Here is a 19680-nt window from a genome sequence, read left to right on the forward strand (position 1 = left end):
AGTGGGGAATCAAACCTGGTTCTCCCAGATTAGAGAACATAAGAACATAAGAACATAAGAGATGCCAATGTTGGATCAGGCCAAAGGCCCATCCAGTCCAACACTCTGTATCCCACAGTGGCCAGAAATACCAGTGCCATCAGGAGGTCCACCAGTGGGGCCAGGACATTAGAAGCCCTCCCACTGTTGACCCCCCCCCAAGCACCAAGATGACAGAGCATCACTTGCCCCAGAGTCCCTATCTATACCTTGTGGCTAATAGCCACTGATGGACCTCTGCTCCATATGCTTATCTAATTCCCTTTTGAAGCCGTCCATGCTTGTAGCTGCCACCACTTCCTGTGGCAGTGAATTCCAAGTGTTAATCACTCTTTGGGTGAAGAAGTACTTCCTTTTATCCGTTCTAACCCGACCGCTCAGCAATTTCATGGAGTGCCCACGGGTTCTTGTATTGTGAGAAAGGGAGAAAAGTACCTCTTTCTCTACCTGCTCTTTCCCATGCATAATCTTATAAACCTCGATCATGTCACCCCTCAGTCGTCTTTTCTCCAAGCTAAAGAGCCCTAAGCGCTTTAACCTTTCCTCATAGGGAAAGTGTTCCAACCCTTTTATCATTCGAGTTGCTCTTTTCTGCACTTTTTCCAAAGCTATAATATCCTTTTTAAGGTGTGGTGACCAGAATTGCACACAGTATTCCAGATGAGGTCGCACCATTGATTTATATAGCGGCATTATGATATTGGCTGATCTGTTTACAATACCCTTCCTAATAATCCCCAGCATAGCATTGGCCTTCTTTATTGCAGTCACACACTGTCTCGACATTTTCAGTGAGTTATCTACTACAACTCCAAGATCTCTCTCTTGATCTGTCTCTGCCAGTTCAGACCCCATCAACGTGTATTTATAGTTAGGATTTTTGGCTCCAATGTGCATCACCTTGCACTTGGCCACATTGAACCCCATTTGCCATGTTGACGCCCACTCGCCCAACTTTGACAGATCCCTTTGGAGTGCCTCACAATCCTCACTGGTTTTCACCACCCTGAACAACTTCGTATCATCCGCAAATTTAGCCACTTCACTGCTTACTCCCAACTCCAAATCATTAATGAACAAGTTAAAAAGCAGTGGACCAAGTACTGATCCCTGTGGTACCCCACTGCTTACCCCCCTCCACTGGGAGAACTGCCCATTTATACTCACTCTCTGTTTTCTATTAATTAGCCAGTTTTTGATCCATAAAAGGACTTGTCCTTTTATCCCATGATTTTTGAGCTTGCTTAGGAGCCTTTGATGAGGAACTTTATCAAAAGCTTTCTGGAAGTCAAGGTAAACAATATCTATTGGATCCCCCTTGTCCACATGTTTGTTCACCCCCTCAAAGAACACTAACAGGTTAGTGAGACAAGATCTTCCCTTACAGAACCCATGTTGAGTCTGCCTCAATAGGTTTTGTTCATCTATGTGCCTACTAATTCTTTCCTTAATAATGGTTTCCACCAATTTACCCGGTATCGACGTCAGACTGACAGGCCTGTAATTTCCCGGATCTCCTCTGGAACCCTTTTTAAAGATGGGAGTGACATTAGCTACCTTCCAATCCTCAGGAATGGAGGCAGATTTTAAGGAAAGATTACATATCTTTGTCAGGAGATCCACAAGTTCACAATTGAGTTCTTTCAGAACTCTCGGATGTATGCCATCTGGGCCTGGTGATTTATCAGTTTTTAAGTTGTCTATCAGTTTTAGGACCTCCTCTCTCGTCACCTCAATCTGACTCAGGTTTTCTCATGGATGTCTCCATTGGGGGGTGCTGTTGGTACTGAACATCAATTTCGAGGGCCAGAGACTAGGCCAGGGGTGGCCAAACTGTGGCTTGGGAGCCACATGTGGCTTTTTCACACATATTGTGCGGCTCCCGGGAGACTCCCCATCTATTTGCTCTCTCTCTTTCTGCCTCTCTTCCTTCATCCCTCCCTCCCCACCTAATTGCCTTCTTTGTCTCTCTCTCTCTCTCTCTCTCTCTCTCTCTCTCTCTCTCTCTCTCTCTCTCCACTTCTTTGTCAAGTAGCCCTGTCATAGTTCTGGAATGTGGAGGGGTGCTCTCCTTTTTTTCTGTCTCAGCTTTCTCTGGCTCACTGACTGTTTGCTATCTTATGCTTGACCTTGTAGATACTCCAGCTACAGTCTTCTCGGCTGGGAAAGTTAAAGGCTTTTTTGCTTTGACCGCTTTCTTTGCCCGCCCGCACGAGATGTATCCATTGGTTCATGCTTACATGGGGGGGATGTCTGGTTTTAGTATAAGTCAGAGGCCCTAGTACTGACAGCCATTCCTGACACAAGCTGTACACGTGTTCTTTAGTACTGGACTCATCAATAAACAGTTATCTTCTTATGAAGCCCTGTGTAGTGTGACCTGACTAAGTGTTGGGTGTTAGAAGTCAAAACACTTCAATATTTACAGGGTTAATGATGTTTGTTAAGTCACATGTTTGTTTGTAACCAATCTGTTTAGACAACAGAATGCCTGGGAACTTTGGAGCTAATTTGCTAGTCTGATTGGAAACCAAGATGTCAAGTATTTAGCATATTGGCTTCTCCCCTTCCGTTCTTTGTTCTGACTAGAGAAGGAGACGCCATTCGTCCCTCCCCATTTTACCTTTTAGCTGTAAGGATGTAGACATATTAGCTCTTTGTTATTTTCATATCCTGTGTACCTTTTTCCCATGTTAGGTTTATAGTAAACTTTTATATTTTAATACACACCATGGACTCAGTCTCTTAATACTCTGCTGACTTACTTAAAAAGAATCCCAACACTAAGGCTCTTGACAATCTTTCATTCTTTCCACCTCTCTTTCTCTTAGACAAATATCATTAGCAAACAAATAAATACCTGAGGGACCGCATTTCCCCATATATTCCCCAAAGAGCACTTCGGTCAGGGTCACAACACCGGCTAGTGACCCCAGGCCCTAAGGAGGCCAAGCTTGTGGCAACCAGGGCCAGGTCTTTCTCAGTGGCGGCTTCTACCTGGTGGAACGAGCTCCCGGAGGAGATCAGGGCCCTGCGGGACCTTGCACAGTTCCGCAGGGCCTGCAAGACGGAGCTCTTCCGCCAGGCTTATGAGTAGGAGCCGCCGCGGCCACTTACACCTCCGCCCTTATAGAGAGAGACCGCTGAGAGGTTGGGCAACATCTTTCCATTACCCAGCCTTCCTCCCTGCTATGCAAGATGTTAGGAGTCTTCATGTGCATCCGTTGAATTGATTTTAATCTCTTTTAATTCTGAATTTTGTATTTTGTAATTTTGTATACTGTACGCACTTAGTGCCCTATGTAAGCCGCCCTGAGACCGTTCGCAGGGAGGGCGGGGTATAAATGCAATAAAATAAATAAAAAATAAATAAATTGGGCAAATAAATATCATTATCAATAACTGGTTTTCCCCCTTTTGTTTTTATTTTTGGCAATCTCATTTAATGTTAATAAAAAGCAAATTTGCATATTTTTCGATAAAAATGTGTGATATTTGTTCGTGTCCTGTGGCTCTCAAACATCTGACGTTTATTCTGTGTGGCTCTTACATTCAGCAAGTTTGGCCACCCCTGGACTAGACCATCTGGACATCCAAATTACGCATATCGGCCCAACTAAATCTCATATGCCTAGGAGTCATTTCCTGCAGGAGTGCACAGGAGCGGAGCTCCAGCACTAAAGAGCCCAAGGGGTGGGCACATGCAACAAGCCACACCCCCTATTCAGGTACAAGCTCTCCCTCCTCTGCGAGGAAAGATCTGCACGTTCCCCCCCCCCAATAGCTAGCAATCCAAAGCAGTCCAGTGGCACCTGAGCGGTGGGTGTTGCTTTCTGACACATTTCTGGTAATGTCAGGGGGTGTGGCACATGCAAATAAATTATGCTAATAAGTTATTCTAATGAGCTCCTGCACTTCTTTTTCTACGAAATGACCCCTGCATATGCCATGTGCTGACCAATGTTTTAAGCTTTCTTCCAGATACTGGAGAGAATCAAGTGCACTGGAGTGAGTAGCTTTTGGCAAAAAAAAAGGAAAAACCCTTCTCAAATTTCCTTTCTGTGCTGCAGGGAAACGAGGAGAGAAACTCCACATTTAGAAGCAGAAAGCGAATCTCGGCTGGTCCAAAGCAGTTTTGACTGGTTTTGTTATTTTTTCCACGGCGCTTTGAAGCGACAGTGTACGCTTAGAGTCTTTGTTCCAGACAGCACTTACGAATTTTATGTTTATTACTTGGCATGCATGTAAAATCACAAACTGCTTGGGGTTGTGCTCTGGATTCTCCCTCAGAGCGCATTTGCACAATGAGGCTACGCTACAATGCCATATTTAGAGTATTTATTCCACTTTATCAGCAAGCGTGACTTAACAGGACTAAGTCATGGCTTCATCTGGGAGGATTGTCAACTACAACTAACAGTTGCCTCTAATGGGGTCTCCACAGCTCATGTTGAAGGTGTTATTCCTTGGCATGGACACGTCTGGAAGACAGAAGCTCAACTTCATGGAAGGCGGTATGGGAGGAGGAGGAGGAGATTGGATTTATACCCCACCCTTCACTACTCAAAGGAGTCTTAGAGAGGATTACAATCTCCTTTCCCTTTCCCTTCCGCTCCCCACAACAGACACCCTGTGAGGTAGCAGGGGCTGAGAGAGCTCTGAGAGAAACTGCCCTTGAGAGAACAGCTCTGAAAGAACATGTAGGTAGAGAATGAAATCCTTTTCTCCCTTTCTCACAAGACAAGAACTCGTGGCCACTCCATGAAATTGCTGAGGAGTCGGGTTAGAACAGACAAAAGGAAGTACTTCTTCACCGAAAGAGTGATTAACACATGGAATTCACTGCCACAGGAGGTGGTGGCGGCGGCTACAAGCATGGACAGCTTCAAGAGGGAATTGGATAAACATATGGATCAGAGGTCCATCAGTGGCTATTAGGCGCAAGGGATAGATAGGAACTCTCCATCTGGGGCAAGGGATGCTCTGTATTCTCGATGCTTGGGGGGGGCAACAGTGGGAGGGCTTCTAATGTCCTGGCCCCACTGCTAGACCTCCATCCTGAGGGCACCTGGTATTTTTGGCCACTGTGTGACACAGAGTGTGGGACTGGATGGGCCATTGGCCTGATCCAACATTGGCTTCTCTTATGTTCTTAACTGACCCAAGGTCACCCCAGCAGCTGCAAGTGGAGGAGTGGGGAATCAAACCCGGTTCTCCCAGATTAGAGACTCCTAAGCACTACACCAAACTGGCCCCCCAGGGTCCCCCAGCAGCTGGCCCGGGACATACCTTGCCAGAGGGGCCCTCACTAGTGACATAATGACATTGGCCACAGTGTGCTGACATCACTTCCTGTGCAGCAGGAAGTGACATCAGCACATTGCTGGCAACGCTCTAGCAGTTGGACAAAACCAGGGCTTTTTTTATAGAAAAAGCCCAGCAGGAACTCATTAGCATAATAGGCCACACCCAACAGCAGACACTCATTAGCATATTAGGCCACACCCTTGACAGCACAGCACATTAGCATATTAGGCCGCACCCCCATGTTGCCAGAAGTGTGGTCATCCAGCCACACCCACCTTTTGCTTCTTATTCTGTTTACCTTGTTGTCAAAACCCAGAGCTTTTTTGTAGCAGGAACTCCTTTGCATGTTAGGCCACACACCCCTAATGTAGCCAATCCTAATGAGTTCCTGCTGTTGGGTATGGCCTATTATGCTAATGAGTTCCTGCTGGGTGTGGCCAAGGCCAACTCAGGAGCCAGCCGGAACTCCGTTCCTATGCGTTCCTGCCCCAAAATAGCCCAAAACTCTTTTTTCTTTTTCTTTTAAAGTTTTATATTTTATATTTTCTTTTTTTTTTAGTTTTATATTTTATATTTTCATTCTGTTTCGTCAGCGGCAGGTTCCCTGGAGAGGCAGCACGGAAAGTTTCTAACTTATGTCTTGAGTATCATGTACGAGTTAAAGCACAGCAAGGTAACTCTCTAACCAGCTCCTCTGAATCTACAATTTCCGGGTTCCAAAAATGATTCATTTAATACTGCAAGCTTGAATGGCAGCAGTTATCAAATTCAAACTATCCTAAGTATGCCTTCCCTGACCTGGATAGCCCAGGCTAGCCCAATCTCCTCTGATCTTGGCAGCCAAGGGGGCCAAGGTCTGGTTAGTACTTGGAAGGGAGACCACCAAGAAATCCAGGGGGCGGGCACCTGCAACAAGTCCCCCCCCCGCTCCCAGCAGCCCTCAGTCAGGCCATGAGGAGCAAGAAGCAGCCAGGTAAGTTGCAGAGCCCCTCCCCCTGGCCCGCCTTCAGGTACAAGCTCTCCCTCCTCTGTGAGGGCAGATCTGCACATTCCCCCCCCCCAATACCTAGCAATCCAAAACAGTCCAGTGGAGCCTGAGCGGTGGGTGTTGCCTTCTGACACACTTCCGGTGATGCCAGGGGGTGTGGCATATGCAAATAAGTTATGCTAATAAGTTATGCTAATGAGCTCCTGCACCTCTTTTTCTACGAAATTACCCCTGCGTGCCAGGCCTGTATGGCAGCCATTACCAACTTCAAGCAGCCCTAAACACACTTACTTTGCTTATAAGAAGGAGGAGGAGGAGGAGGAGACTGGATTTATACCCCGCCCTTCACTACCCAAAGGAGTCTCAGAGTGGCTTACAAACTCCTTTCCCTTCCCCTCCCCACAACAGACACCCTGTGAGGTAGGTGGGGCTGAGAGAACTCTGACAGAAACTGCTCTTTTTCAAGAACATCTGTGCCAGAACTATGGCTTGCCCAAGGTCATCCAGCCAGGTGCAAGTGGAGGAGTGGGGAATCAAACACGGTTCTCCCAGATTAGAGTCTGCGCACTTAACCACTACACCAAACTGGCTCTCAAGGAGAATATGAAGAAGAGAAGATTGGATTTATACCCCGCCCTTCACTACCCAAAGGAGTTTCAGAGCATCTTACAAACTCCTTTCCCTTCCCCTCCCACAACAGACACCTTGTTAGGTAAGTGGGGCTGAGAGAGCTCTTGACAGAAATGGCTCTTTTTTAAGGACAGCTCTTATCAGAACTATGGCTTGCCCAAGGTCATCCAGCAGCTGCAAGTGGAGGAGTGGGGAATCAAACCCGGCTCTCCCAGATTAGAGTCCGCGCACTTAACCACTACACCAAACTGGCTCACCAAACTGGCTACTAGGCCTTACTTCCTGGTAAATCATATTCAAGAATTCGCCAGAGCACTGAGAGACCACCCTTGATCTTCCCCAGGCCGGTAGTTTTCACACAGTTCCACTGCGCAGTTGAGACGACCCCGTGTTCAAATATTATGATTTATTTAACCACCTTAAAGGATTTGCTCGTAGCAGCCGGCAGGCAGGACAAATCCAAGTCCTTTAGAATCGGTCGGTAAAAAGGGGGCCTCCGGGGTTCAGCAAAAAAAAATATCTGCCTTGCAGGGATCAATAGTCCTCATAGTAATCTTCCCCATCCATAGAATCCCTCCCCACTTCTTCGTAATCCTTCTCCAGGGCAGCCATGTCCTCCCGGGCTTCGGTGAACTCCCCCTCCTCCATTCCCTCCCCCACGTACCAGTGCACAAAGGCCCGCTTGGCGTACATCAGGTCGAACTTGTGATCCAGCCGGGCCCAGGCCTCCGCAATGGCCGTCGTGTTGCTCAGCATGCAGACGGCCCGCTGCACCTTCGCCAGGTCTCCGCCTGGCACTACCGTGGGGGGCTGGTAGTTGATGCCCACCTTGAAGCCGGTCGGGCACCAGTCCACAAACTGGATGGACCTCCTGGTTTTGATGGCCGCGATCGCCGCGTTGACGTCTTTGGGCACCACGTCCCCTCGGTAGAGGAGGCAGCAAGCCATGTACTTCCCCCGCCGAGGGTCGCACTTCACCATCTGGTTAGAGAACTCGAAGCAGGAGTTGGTGATCTCGGGCACCGAGAGCTGCTCGTGGTAGGCCTTTTCGGCCGAGATGATGGGGGCGTAGGTGGTCAGCGGGAAGTGGATCCTGGGGTAGGGCACCAGGTTGGTCTGGAACTCGGTGAGGTCGACGTTCAAGGCGCCGTCGAACCTCAAGGAAGCGGTGATGGACGACACGATCTGGCCAATCAGCCTGTTGAGGTTGGTGTATGTCGGGCGCTCGACGTTGAGGTTCCGGTTGCAGATGTCGTAGATGGCCTCGTTGTCCACCATGAAGGAGCAGTCCGAGTGCTCCAGCGTGGTGTGGGTGGTCAGGATGGAGTTGTAGGGCTCCACCACGGCCGTGGAGATCCGTGGGGCGGGGTAGACCGAGAACTCGAGCTTGGCTTTCTTCCCAAATTCGACCGAGAGCTGCCCCATCAAAAGAGATGTGAAGCCCGAGCCCGTGCCCCCGCCAAAGCTGTGGAAGACCAGGAAACCTTGGAGGCCGTCACACTGGTCAGTCTGGAGACAGATAAAAGGCACCTGGTACATCAATCTGGACTTGCAGCGCAATGCTCCCTCTAAGACAGAGGTTCCCAAGCATATTTGGTCTACCTCCCCCTTTTCAGGAAAAATTTTTTTACTCAGCACCCCCCTGGAAATCTACCTTCAAGAAGTGGACAAAAAGATGCAGGGCCAAATTTGCACACGGAAAAGAAAGATGTTGTTGTAAGTAAAGAAAGATGTTGTTGGCCTGAAGCCAGAGGCCAGCCGCAGCAACCACACAATAGCCCAGCAGCAACACCCATCTTACAAGGCTTGTGATTGGCTGTGGGGACCAGTGTTCCCTCTGAGCTGAGTTAGTGTGAGCCAGCTCACGGTTTTTTAGCCTCCGGCTCACAGATTTTCGTCCTAGCTCGGGAAGGAGGGCTCCAGAGCAAACTAATTTACACCGTAGCCAAATCGCTCACTCACAGCTTTAATGCCAGCAGCTCACAAAGCAGAATTTTAGCTCACAAGACTCCACAGCTTAGAGGGACCATTGGTGGGGACCCCTCTCCACCTCCACCAGCCTGATCCCAGGGAAGATAAGTTCTGGACTCTTCTTTCTTTATGCTTCCACCGCCCCCTTATTTTTATTCAATGCCCCCCAATTGCACCCAAGGCTCCTACCGCCCACCTGGATCGTTCCAGCACCCCCCAGGGGGCAATATTGCGCAGTTTGGGAACCAGTGCTCTAAGCTATGGAGTGAACTCACTTCTTCAGATGCAACTTCTTCTGACTCAGCAAAACAAAGGAGATTAATCTTAAAGGTGCCACAGCAAGAGAAAGGTGGTTAATCTTAAAGGTGCCCCAACAAAACGAAGGTGGTTAGTCTTCAAGGTGTCCCATCACAACCAAGGCGGTTAGTCTTAAGGGTGCCACAACAAGAGAAAGGCGGTTAGTCTTAAAGGTGCCACAACAAGAGCAAGGTGGTTAGATCAGATTTAGAAACCTTTAATGGCATAAATGGTTAGTCTTAAAGGTGCCACAACAAGAGAAAGGCGGTTAGTCTTAAAGGTGCCCCAACAAAACGAAGGTAGTTAGTCTTAAAGGTGCCACAACAAGAGAAAGGCGGTTAGTCTTAAAAGTGCCACAATAAGAGAAAGGCGGTTAGTCTTAAAGGTGCCCCAACAAAACGAAGGTGGTTAGTCTTAAAGGTGCCACAACAAGAGAAAGGTGGTTAGTCTTAAAGGTGTCCCATCACAACCAAGGTGGTTAGTCCTAAAGGTGCAACAACAAGAGAAAGGCAGTTAGTCTTAAAAGTGCCACAACAAGAGAAAGGCGGTTAGTCTTAAAGGTGCCCCAACAAAACGAAGGTGGTTAGTCTTAAAGGTGCCACAACAAGAGAAAGGTGGTTAGTCTTAAAGGTGTCCCATCCAATGTTCCCTCTAAGCTGTGGAGTCTTGTGAGCGAAAATTCTACTTTGTGAGCTGCTGGCATTAAAGTTGTGAGCGAGTGATTTGGCTACTGGATAAATTAGTTTGCTCTGGAGCCATCCTTCCTGAGCTGAGACAAAAGCGTGTGAGCCGGAGGCTAAAAAACTGTGAGCTAGCTCACACTAACTCAGCTTAGAGGAAACACTGGTCCCATCACAACCAAGGTGGTTAGTCTTAAAGGTGCCCCAACAAGAGAAAGGCAGTTAGTCAGATCAGATTTAGAAACCGTTAATGGCATAAATGGTTAGTCTTAAAGGTGCCACAACAAGAGAAAGGCGGTTAGTCTTAAAGGTGCCCCAACAAGAGAAAGGCGGTTAGTCTTAAAGGTGCCCCAACAAAACAAAGATGGTTAGTCTTAAAGGTGCCACTGGACTTCCAATGACAGCCATACTAGCTAGCAACGTCACCGTCTGGGCCCCAGCTGAGCACATCCAGCCCCTGGGGTTCGGCTTCCTCCTGGCCAGCAGCTCATTCCTTCCTTCAGGACATTACCCAGAAGGTCAGAGGACGGGTCCACACTTACAGATTTTGTAAATCTTCCATTTCGGTAGTGTTTTAATTCACTGTCTGGCACCGCTTTGGAGAATACCCCCTTTAAAAATAGGATATAGTCTTGGCGGGAAGCGTATATCCATTTTTGGACGTGGCCCTCAACAAATCGCTGCTATTCCACTCACCAAAGCGGCTTCCGCAACCCCCTGCCCCCTACTCACCATCTTCCGGGCTCTGTCAACCACGGGCTGTATGATCTCTTTCCCGATGGTGTAGTGGCCTCGGGCGTAGTTGTTGGCCGCGTCCTCCTTGCCGCTGATGAGTTGCTCGGGATGGAACAAGGTGCGGTAGGTCCCTACCCGGATCTCATCTGCCACACGGATACACACAGGGTGAGCCAGAGGCTAAACAACTGTGAGCTAGCTCACACTAACTCAGCTTAGAGGGAACACTGGCGGTCAGACGGGCCGTTTAGTCCACTTTCGGCCCGCCTCAGAAACGGATTTCATCTGCGCGAGCACACAGTCAACACCTGCTTCCCGTCCCCAGCTGTCGCTTTCCGGCTCAAAACAGCTTTAACCCGGAGTATTTTGATACCAGGTCCCCAAGTGGTGTTTTCCTGATTCTCCGGTTCCAGCCACATTTTCCCCCTGTGTGATCGCGCATCCGGTGTCGAGCCACTTACAGTTTAAACTCCCTCCCCGCTTGAAAGCTGCCCAAGGCTTCCTTCTTTCACCCGCCATTTTTTTTTCAAGCGTTGGCGGTGTGCGCATAGGCGGAGCTCCGCCACCGCGTTATTAAAAACAAGGTTTAAACGGTGCCTAGTCTTAGCGTTTAGACGAGTTCGCGATTTCACGGAGGCCATTTTCAGGGTAAACGTTGAAAGGGAAGTGTTCCTTTAAAGTTTAAAGGGAAGTGTTCCTTTAAAGTTTAAAGGGAAGTGTTACAGCAGTCGGGTTGAAGTGGAAATCGCTGTTCTGCGCACACGCAAAAATTTTAGTTCCACAGATGGCTGCCTGTGTGCATGCCCAAACTGAGAGAGAGAGAAAAACAGTGACGCACGCTCCTGCGTGTGGACGGCGGGGAGCGATGTGGCGGCGCAGCGATCCAGAGCAAGGAGGCGAGTGTGATCGCGATTCTCCAGGTTTAAAAAAATCGCATCGGACCACAAACATATAATAGTATACCTATTAACAGCAGCAAGAATTCTGATAGCAAAGCGTTGGAAGTCAAAAGCTATACCATCAATAAGAGAACTTAAACACAAGATTCTGGAAATAGCTGAAATGGACAAACTGAGCATGACATTACAGAACGAACCAGAGGAACTTTTTTGGGGTAGATGGGAAGTCATTTACAAATGGCTGAAGCTGAAGAAGATACAGTAGCTCAGAGAACTTGCTAGTAAAAGATAATGGACGACAAACGAGAAAGGGAAATTTTACATTAAGTAATGTATAAGCAGGGCTATTTTTGGGCAGGAACGCACAGGAACGGAGTTCCGGCTGGCTCCTGAGTTGGCCGCGCCCAGCAGGAACTCATTAGCATAATAGGCCACACCCAACAGCAGAAACTCATTACGATTCGCTACATTAGGGGTGTGTGGCCTAACATGCAAAGGAGTTCCTGCTACAAAAAAAGGCCCTGGGTTTTGACAACAAACAAGGTAAACGGAATAAGAAGGGAAAGGTGGGTGTGGCTGGATGACCACACTTCTGGCAACATGGGGGTGCGGCCTAATAGGCTAATGAGTTTCTGCTGTTGGGTGTGGCCTATTATGCTAAGGAGTTCCTGCTGGGCTTTTTCTACAAAAAGAGCCCTGTGTATTAAATGGATATATGTACATATTTTTGTGAAATGAAAAATGAAAATAAAGTTAATAAAATAAAAAAAATCGCAGCGGGGCCAGAGCAGTTTATAACTGCTCCCAGCACGCCGTCTGACCGCACCCTGAGACTGAGAACTGTGCAGTATAAGAGCGAGAGTCCAGGAGCACCTTAAAGACTATCAAAGACTAGCAGAAGTGGGCAGTGACTCATCAAGGTTCCTCCCCTGCCACAAATTTTGTTAGTCTTTAAGGTGCTCCTGGACGCTGGCTCTTTTCTACTGCCACGGACAGTCTAACACAGGGGTGTCGAACTCATTTGTTATGAGGGCTGGATCTGACATAAATGAAACCTTGTCGGGCCAGGCCATGTGTGCCATACAATGTAATGCCAGGTAGCGGAGAGACGAACTTTATAAAGGACTCAAACACAAAGGGTGTGTTTTTTTCTACTTAAAACAAAAAACATGCTTAAAACATCAGCAACATTTTGTTCATTTAACAGTGTTTGATGATTGACTCCTCTTCCTCTGAATCATTGCATCAAACCGTCTGTGCTGTTGCAATCTCGAGTATGCGGTTCAGGGGTGTACCTGTAAGCTGCAAACCTATGACGACACAGCAGCAGCCGAACTGGAAGAAGAAGCAGAGGACAGCCAGTTCCACTGCGGGCCTGATAGAAGCCCTCCGGGGGCCTGATCCAGCCCCCGGGCCGCATGTTTGACACCCTTGGTCTAACACAGCAACCTATCTTGACAACTGTGCAGCATGCAGCCTGGTATGTATAGCTTAATGTAAGTTGGATCCTATTTATGTAACCTCAGAACTGCTTAATGCGTCGTATGAATATTTATGGCTACGCTGCAGCTCTTTCTGGTGGTTCCAGACCTCTAAAATCCTCATGCCTTGGTTACTGAATGTCCAATTTTGTTGAAGAGACTGGATTTATAGCCCGCCCTTCACTCATCTCCCCACAACACACACCCTGTGAAGTAGGTGGGGCTGAGAGAACGCTGAGAGGACTGCCCTTGAGACAACAGCTCTGAGAAAACTTGCAACCGACCCAAGGTCATACCAGCAAGCTGCATGTGGAGGAGTGGGGAATCAAACCCGATTCTCCCAGATTGGAGTCCGCGCTCCTAACCACGACACCAGACTTATTTTGTGATCCACCTTGAGTCCATGTGAGAAAGGTGGACTGTAAGGATAACGTAAATAAGTAAAAATAAAGCTATTGCCGGTTGGGCTGATTGGACAAGGTACTAAGTTTCCCTCTGAAGTCCCTGCCGTCTTTAGGTGCTACCCAATCTCCCCATACACACCCCAGCTGCCTGTACAACTCTGTCCTCCTCATGGCTCATTAATTTAAATTAGTCTACTTTTCTCACAGGGATTCAAGGTGGGTCGCAGTACAAATTTGTTCTAGTACAATCAACAAAATGGTACACTGAAAAATCAATGCAATAAGGTCAGGATTGCAGAAGTCTGGAACCCACCAGACATAAAGCATAAGTATTAACAGGCTGGAGCTGCGGTGGCTCAAGTGGTTAAGATGCTGAACTGCAGGCTGTGGAAGGTCGGTAGTTCAGCAGTTCGAGACCCGAGTGTGCCACGTGACGGAGTGAGCTCCCGTCTCTAGTTCCAGCTCCTGCCAACCTAGTTGTTTGAAAGCAAGAAACTTCAAGTAGATCAATAGGTACCACTTCAGTGGGAAGGTAACAGCGTTCCGTGCGCCTTGGTGTTTAGTCATGCCGGCCACATGACCACGGAAACGTCTACGGACAGCGCCGGCTCTTCGGCTTTGAAACGGGGATGAGCACCGCAACCCTAGAGTCGGATTCGACTGGCTTTTGAGCAAGGGAACCTTTACCTTTACCTATTAACAGGCTACATTAAGCAGTGTAGAAATTACATTGTGGGATCCTACTTCCAGTAAGCTCTACACACAGTAGTAATAGACCACAGCAAGTAACTTTGTGAACTGTTTGGTGCAGTGCAGAAAAGCCCCCTTGAATAGAGATGTAAAATTTCCAGAAATTTTGAAACTCAGAAAAAAAAAACCAGGGTTTTTTTTTGGGGGGGGCGGAAATTTTCAGGAAAATGGGGGGGAAATGCTACATTAGCACTTCTTTTTTCTTTTCCAGATTGAAAGTCATTCTGTTACTTTAGGAACATAAAATATGACTATGGACATTTTTACTTGGCATGAAATTATCACAACTAGCATAATAAAAATATAGTGTATCCAAACAATTATTACAAGCAGAATACCCACCCACATGCAAAAACAAAACTGAAACCTTTTTCTTTTCTTGTGACAATAGCACCTCCTAAAGGAAGAAATGCATCTTGTTCTTGCATTGGAGAGTTCAGTTGGTAACCTAGGACTTGCTTGTCCTCAGTGCACAGAAATTAGATCAATCTGAGATCATACATAGTTTTTTAGAAATGATTTGGAAAATATTTGAACACCTTGTCTTAAAATATTTTATTCATCATGTTAAAATAAAATGTTCCATAATTGGTTTTTTTTCCTTTTCTCAATTTTTCCAATTTTTCGGGAAAAAAACAAACAAAAAAAAAGGCTTCAGGAAAAAAATGGGGGGAAACTGTTTTCTCCCCGAATTTTTCCATTTTTTTCCTGGGCCTTCATATCTCTACCCTTGAATAATTGAATTGTGCATAGTTTGCGGAAAACCAGGAGAGTGGGGGCAGTGTTTAAGATGAGATACTGTGAGCTAGATCACAGTTTTTTAGCCTCTGGCTCACACATTCTGGTCTTTGCTCAGGAAGGAGGGCTCCAGAGCAAACTAGTTTATGCAGGAGCCAGATCGCTCGCTCACAACTTTAATGCAAGTGGCTCACAAAGTAGAATTTTTCCTCACAGGACTCCACAGCTTAGAGGGAGCATTGGTGGGGGCCTTCCTGATTTTCTTGGGCAGGCTATTCTGTCGAGTGGGGGCCACAATGGAGGAAGTGCACGGACGGGCAGCTGTTGCTTTTTGCCCATTTGCAGGCTGACAGCTGCAGAGGGTCAGCTGACTTTTAGCCGCCCTCAAACACTTAAAGGTAGACAACAGCCCCAAGCGCAACTCGCTAAACATTATGAAACTTGGCAAGGGTTAGACCTCGTGTGTCTTCATCGCCATTTGATTTCAGCCTTGTCCAAAGTGGAGCTTTTAAGCCCCAGCACGCTTGCAGAAAACCATTCCAAAAATGCATATTATACATGGCACAAACTATTTTTTAAAGTCTGGAACACAGCTTAGGCCAGCAGGAAGGCTGCTGCAGGGAAGAGTTCCTCAACCCGAGAGGAAGGGTGAGCTGACTGAGGCCCACTTGAGACAGTGAGCTAGAGACAGTAAGTTTAGACGCGTTTAGGGCATTTGGTTTCTTTTCTCTTCACCCCCTTATCGATATCGATGCAAGTGGAGGAGTGGGGAATTAAGCCTCGGCCGGGAGGTTGGGGCAGAAATTTAATAAATTGTAATGTCTCTATCGCAGATCGCGTGGCCCACAAAGGCTCCACGCGGTCAGCCTAACCTCCGAGCTTCGCTCCGAAGAACAATGGGTTTAGCGGATCCTAGCCCGCTCCAATCAGAGGGCTAGGGTCCCGGCCAAGAGCCTATGGAACTCTTGGCCCCTGTAAATAGCCAATTACTTGTGTGGGGTGTGTTTCGGGTGTGCAGTTTGTCAGGGATATCAACTGGACTGTGAGCCGGGGAAAGTTGTCTTGTTCTTTCCTAATAAAAGAGCTGAAATCATGACGATGTCTAAGGACTTTTCATAAATCAAATCAAACCCGTTTCTCCCAGATTATTATTATTATTGTTGTTATTATTATTATTACTATTGTTTCCCATATTGGGCTGATTCCTGTAAAAAATAAACCTTTTCCTTGTTGTTTACTCTGCCTGGTCTTCACGCTTATTTTGGCCAAACAAGGGAGGTCTGAAGGTCTTGGGAGGGTGCTCCGGGCCACCTCAGGGGATCTTAAAACCAGAATGGTGGCAGCGTCAAGTGACACCTCAGCCTGAGCCGTGACAAATAGTATTGTGTGTTTTGTTCTGACACGGTGTTTTTCTACGTTTGCTAAACCCCAGGTGGAGCCTGGAGAACTCCCGGAACCACAACTGATCTCCGGACTCCAAGAGAGCAGTTCTCCTGCAGGTACCGGCAGCTTTGGAAGGTGGACTCAGTGGTGTTCTAGTCAGGTGTCGTTTCATAGAAAAAGAGCTAGGGGAACTCATTAGCATAACTCATTAGCATATGCCACACCCCCTGACATCACCGGAAGTGTGTCATAAAGCCACACCCCCTGACATCACCGGACGTGTTGGGGGCCCGGCGGCAGACCTGCAAGACCGGCAGGAGTGTGAGGAAGCCCCGCAAAGGCCCCCAACGGTCCCGGCCACCGGCGCCAGCCTTGCGGCTCCACTGCTAAGCCCCATCAGGGGCCCGGCGGTGGACCTGCAAGGCCGGTGGGAGTGCGAGGAAGCCCCGCCAAGGCCCTCCCTGGCCCCAGGCAGGCAGGGGTGGGGAGAGGCGGGGAGGAAGCAACTTACCCTCCCTCTTCTCCTGCCTCCTCCTGGCTGAATGAGGGCCGGAAGCGGGGCGGCCGGAAGCAGGGGGCGGGGCTTTGTCATGTGCCCTGCCCCCTGCACCTTACCCGGGGGAACTGCGATCCCCCGTGATCCCCCCCAAATTGACCTCTGGTTCTAGTCATGGACACCTTCCCCGGCCCATCTTACCAATGACAGAGGGTTCAAGGTCAACAAATAAGGCCCTGGGGACGTGCTTGCCCGATCCTGTCTCGTTGAAGAACGTTCCAAAGGAAGAATCCCCATCAGCGTTCCGTTTCTCAAGAATCCGCCCGTCCGGCTCAATCCCGTGCTCCAAGCAGTAGAGCTCCCAGCAGGCATTTCCCATCTGAACTCCAGCCTGGCCGATGTGAATGGAGATGCATTCCCTCTAGAAAGGAGGGGGAGAGAGAGAGAGAAAACAGAACAGGCCTTCTGCGTGCATTTAAAAAAAAAAAGCAGTGAAATACCTTCTTATTTGGACCAACCCAAATTTTGAACAGCAGGTAAGTATCTTGTAGCCGTGTTTCTGCTGCCACTTAGCTTTTGGTCCCCTGGAATGTACAAGTGGAAGAGGAGGGACCATGGCTCAGTGGTAGAGCACCTGCTTGGCATGCAGAAGGTCCCGGGTTCAATCCCCGGCATCTCCAGTTAAAAGGACCAGGCAGGAGGTGATGTGAAAGACCTCAGCCTGAGACCCTGGAGAGCTGTATAGAGGGGTTGTGGCCCAGTGGTAGAGCACCTGCTTGGCATGCAGAAAGTCCCGGTTCGATCACCGGCATCTCCAGTTAAAAGGAAAAGATGGAAGGTAATATCAATATGTTCCCCATAGCAACCTATGGCTGCTGAAGTTGGACCATGAAGAAACAAGACAGGAGAAGCTAGACCATGAATAAGCAAGACTGGAGGGAAATTGACTCATTTGAGCTATGGTGCTGGAGAAGGCTCCTGCACATTCTTTGGACAGCAAAGGTGACAAACAAGTATGTACTGGAGCGCATAAAACCAGACATGTCATTGGAAGTGAAAAAAATAATTAAACCTGCGACTGACTTATTTCAGCCATGTCATGCAGAAGAACTCACTAGAAAAGGCAATTATACCTGGACTGGTTATCAGCAAAAGGAACCTAAAACCTAGAATTCAGAACCTAAAAAGATTAGTCAAGAATAGAAGAGGGACAACTCTAAAAATCTAATTATGAAACATACAAAAATACACATGTATTTATTAAAATTCAAATAACAAATAAGGGCCCATTCATACCTCATATACAAATGTAAAAACATACAAAGGCTGATGAAGTAGACCTAACGCGTTTCGGCCTCCACAGGCCTTCCTCAGAGGTCTAATGCAAACAGAACATGTTAGCTAATATGTAAAACAAGACGGGGACCCGCGATACTCGTGGGGGGGGGAGAAGAGCTCCGTCTCCTCCATCCCCCCCCCGCTCGATCTCCCTGAGGAGGCGGCGGCGGCGAGGCTGGTCCTCCCCCCCGCCCGGCTCTGAGGCGCCGGCGGCGGCAAGGCCGGTCCTTCCCCCCCCTTTGCCGGGCTCGGCAGCGGCGAGGCCAGTCCTCCCCCCGCCCGCCCGGCCGGCTCCGAGGAGGAGGAGGCGACGGCGTGGCGGCGGCGAGGTCAGCTACAGAGCATTCCGTGTGCATGCGCACGGAACGCTCTTGCACTTTCGGGGGGATTTAAACATCCCTCCGAATTTTTTTCCTACTTTTAGCATTTTTGTGCACACGTGGGGACTGGCCCTCGTGTGCACAAACCTCCGCCTCCCCCCCAAGTGCCCCCGGAGCGCAGATTTAGCGATCCACACTCCGGGGGCAACTTGGCTATTAGATATATAGATTATATACAATCATACATATATAAAATATGAAAAAGACCAGAACACAAGCTATTAGATATATAGATTATATACAATCATACATATATAAAATATGAAAAAGACCAGAAAACAATTGCTGTAAAAATAAAAAAATAGAAGATTAGACACATATACTATTTCATATATGTAAAAGGAAACGGGGCCGCCAACGAACACGGTGGCAAGACACCATCAAAGTCGACACCAGCCTGAGCACGGAACAACTCAAAGGAACAGTACAAGATCGGGAAATGTGGAGAGAGCTGGCCCATAGAATCGCCAAGAGTTGAACATGACTGAATGGCTAACAACAACAACACTGTCAAAGCCCTCTACTGGAAAACCTCTGCCAGCAGTCCGAGGAGACAATTTCCTTTTGCCGTCCGACGCACCTGACTTAGAGAAACCCAACAGGTTTTTCAGGGCGAGAGACATTCAGAGGTGGTTTCGCTGTTACGTGCCTCTGCGTAGCAATGCTGGATTGACTTGATAGTCTCCCATCCAAGTACTTATTGGGATATTCGGTTAACATAGCAGAGTTCTTTTCACACACTGGAAATCAACATCAATTCCATCACTGCAAGAATGGTTCATAAAATTAAGAACATAAGAGAGGCCAATGTTGGATCAGGCCAGTGGCCCATCCAGTCCAACACTCTGAGTCACACAGTGGCCAGAAATACCAGGGGCCATCAGGGGGTCCACCAGTGGGGCCAGGACATTAGAAGCCCTCCCACTGTTGACCCCCCCCCAAGCACCAAGAAGACAAAGCATCACTTGCCCCAGACAGAAGAACATAAGAGAAGCCAATGTTGGATCAGGCCAAAGGCCCATCCAGTCCAACACTCTGAGTCACACAGTGGCCAAAAATACCAGGTGCCCTCAGGAGGTCCAGCAGTGGGGCCAGGACCTTAGAAGCCCTCCCACTGTTGACCCCCCCCCCCAAGCACCAAGAAGACAGAGCATCACTTGCCCC

At 48.2% G+C, this 19680-nt stretch overlaps 1 protein-coding gene across 2 annotated transcripts in view; it reads right to left on the minus strand.

Annotated features, from left to right (window-relative positions):
- Positions 1-7498: 7498 nt before the first annotated feature.
- The window catches only part of LOC107126162 (tubulin alpha-3 chain-like), a 13255-nt gene continuing 1073 nt past the window's right edge, over positions 7499-19680 (minus strand). Inside the window, exons 1-4 of one of the 2 annotated variants that reach the window (XM_015429687.1) lie at positions 17871-17894; positions 17000-17219; positions 10645-10793; positions 7499-8473 (exon numbers count right to left, since the gene is read on the minus strand). In XM_015429687.1, coding sequence (XP_015285173.1) covers positions 7499-8473; positions 10645-10793; positions 17000-17219; positions 17871-17894 — 1368 coding nt within the window. Of the gene's footprint in view, positions 8474-10644; positions 10794-16999; positions 17220-17870; positions 17895-19680 lie in introns of those variants that run through there. The other variant, XM_015429686.1, reaches the window with a different exon arrangement.

This window comes from Gekko japonicus, unplaced genomic scaffold (genome assembly GCF_001447785.1).
Source record: "Gekko japonicus isolate JY-2015 unplaced genomic scaffold, Gekko_japonicus_V1.1 scaffold696, whole genome shotgun sequence".
NCBI classification, from domain to species: Eukaryota; Metazoa; Chordata; class Lepidosauria; order Squamata; family Gekkonidae; genus Gekko; species Gekko japonicus.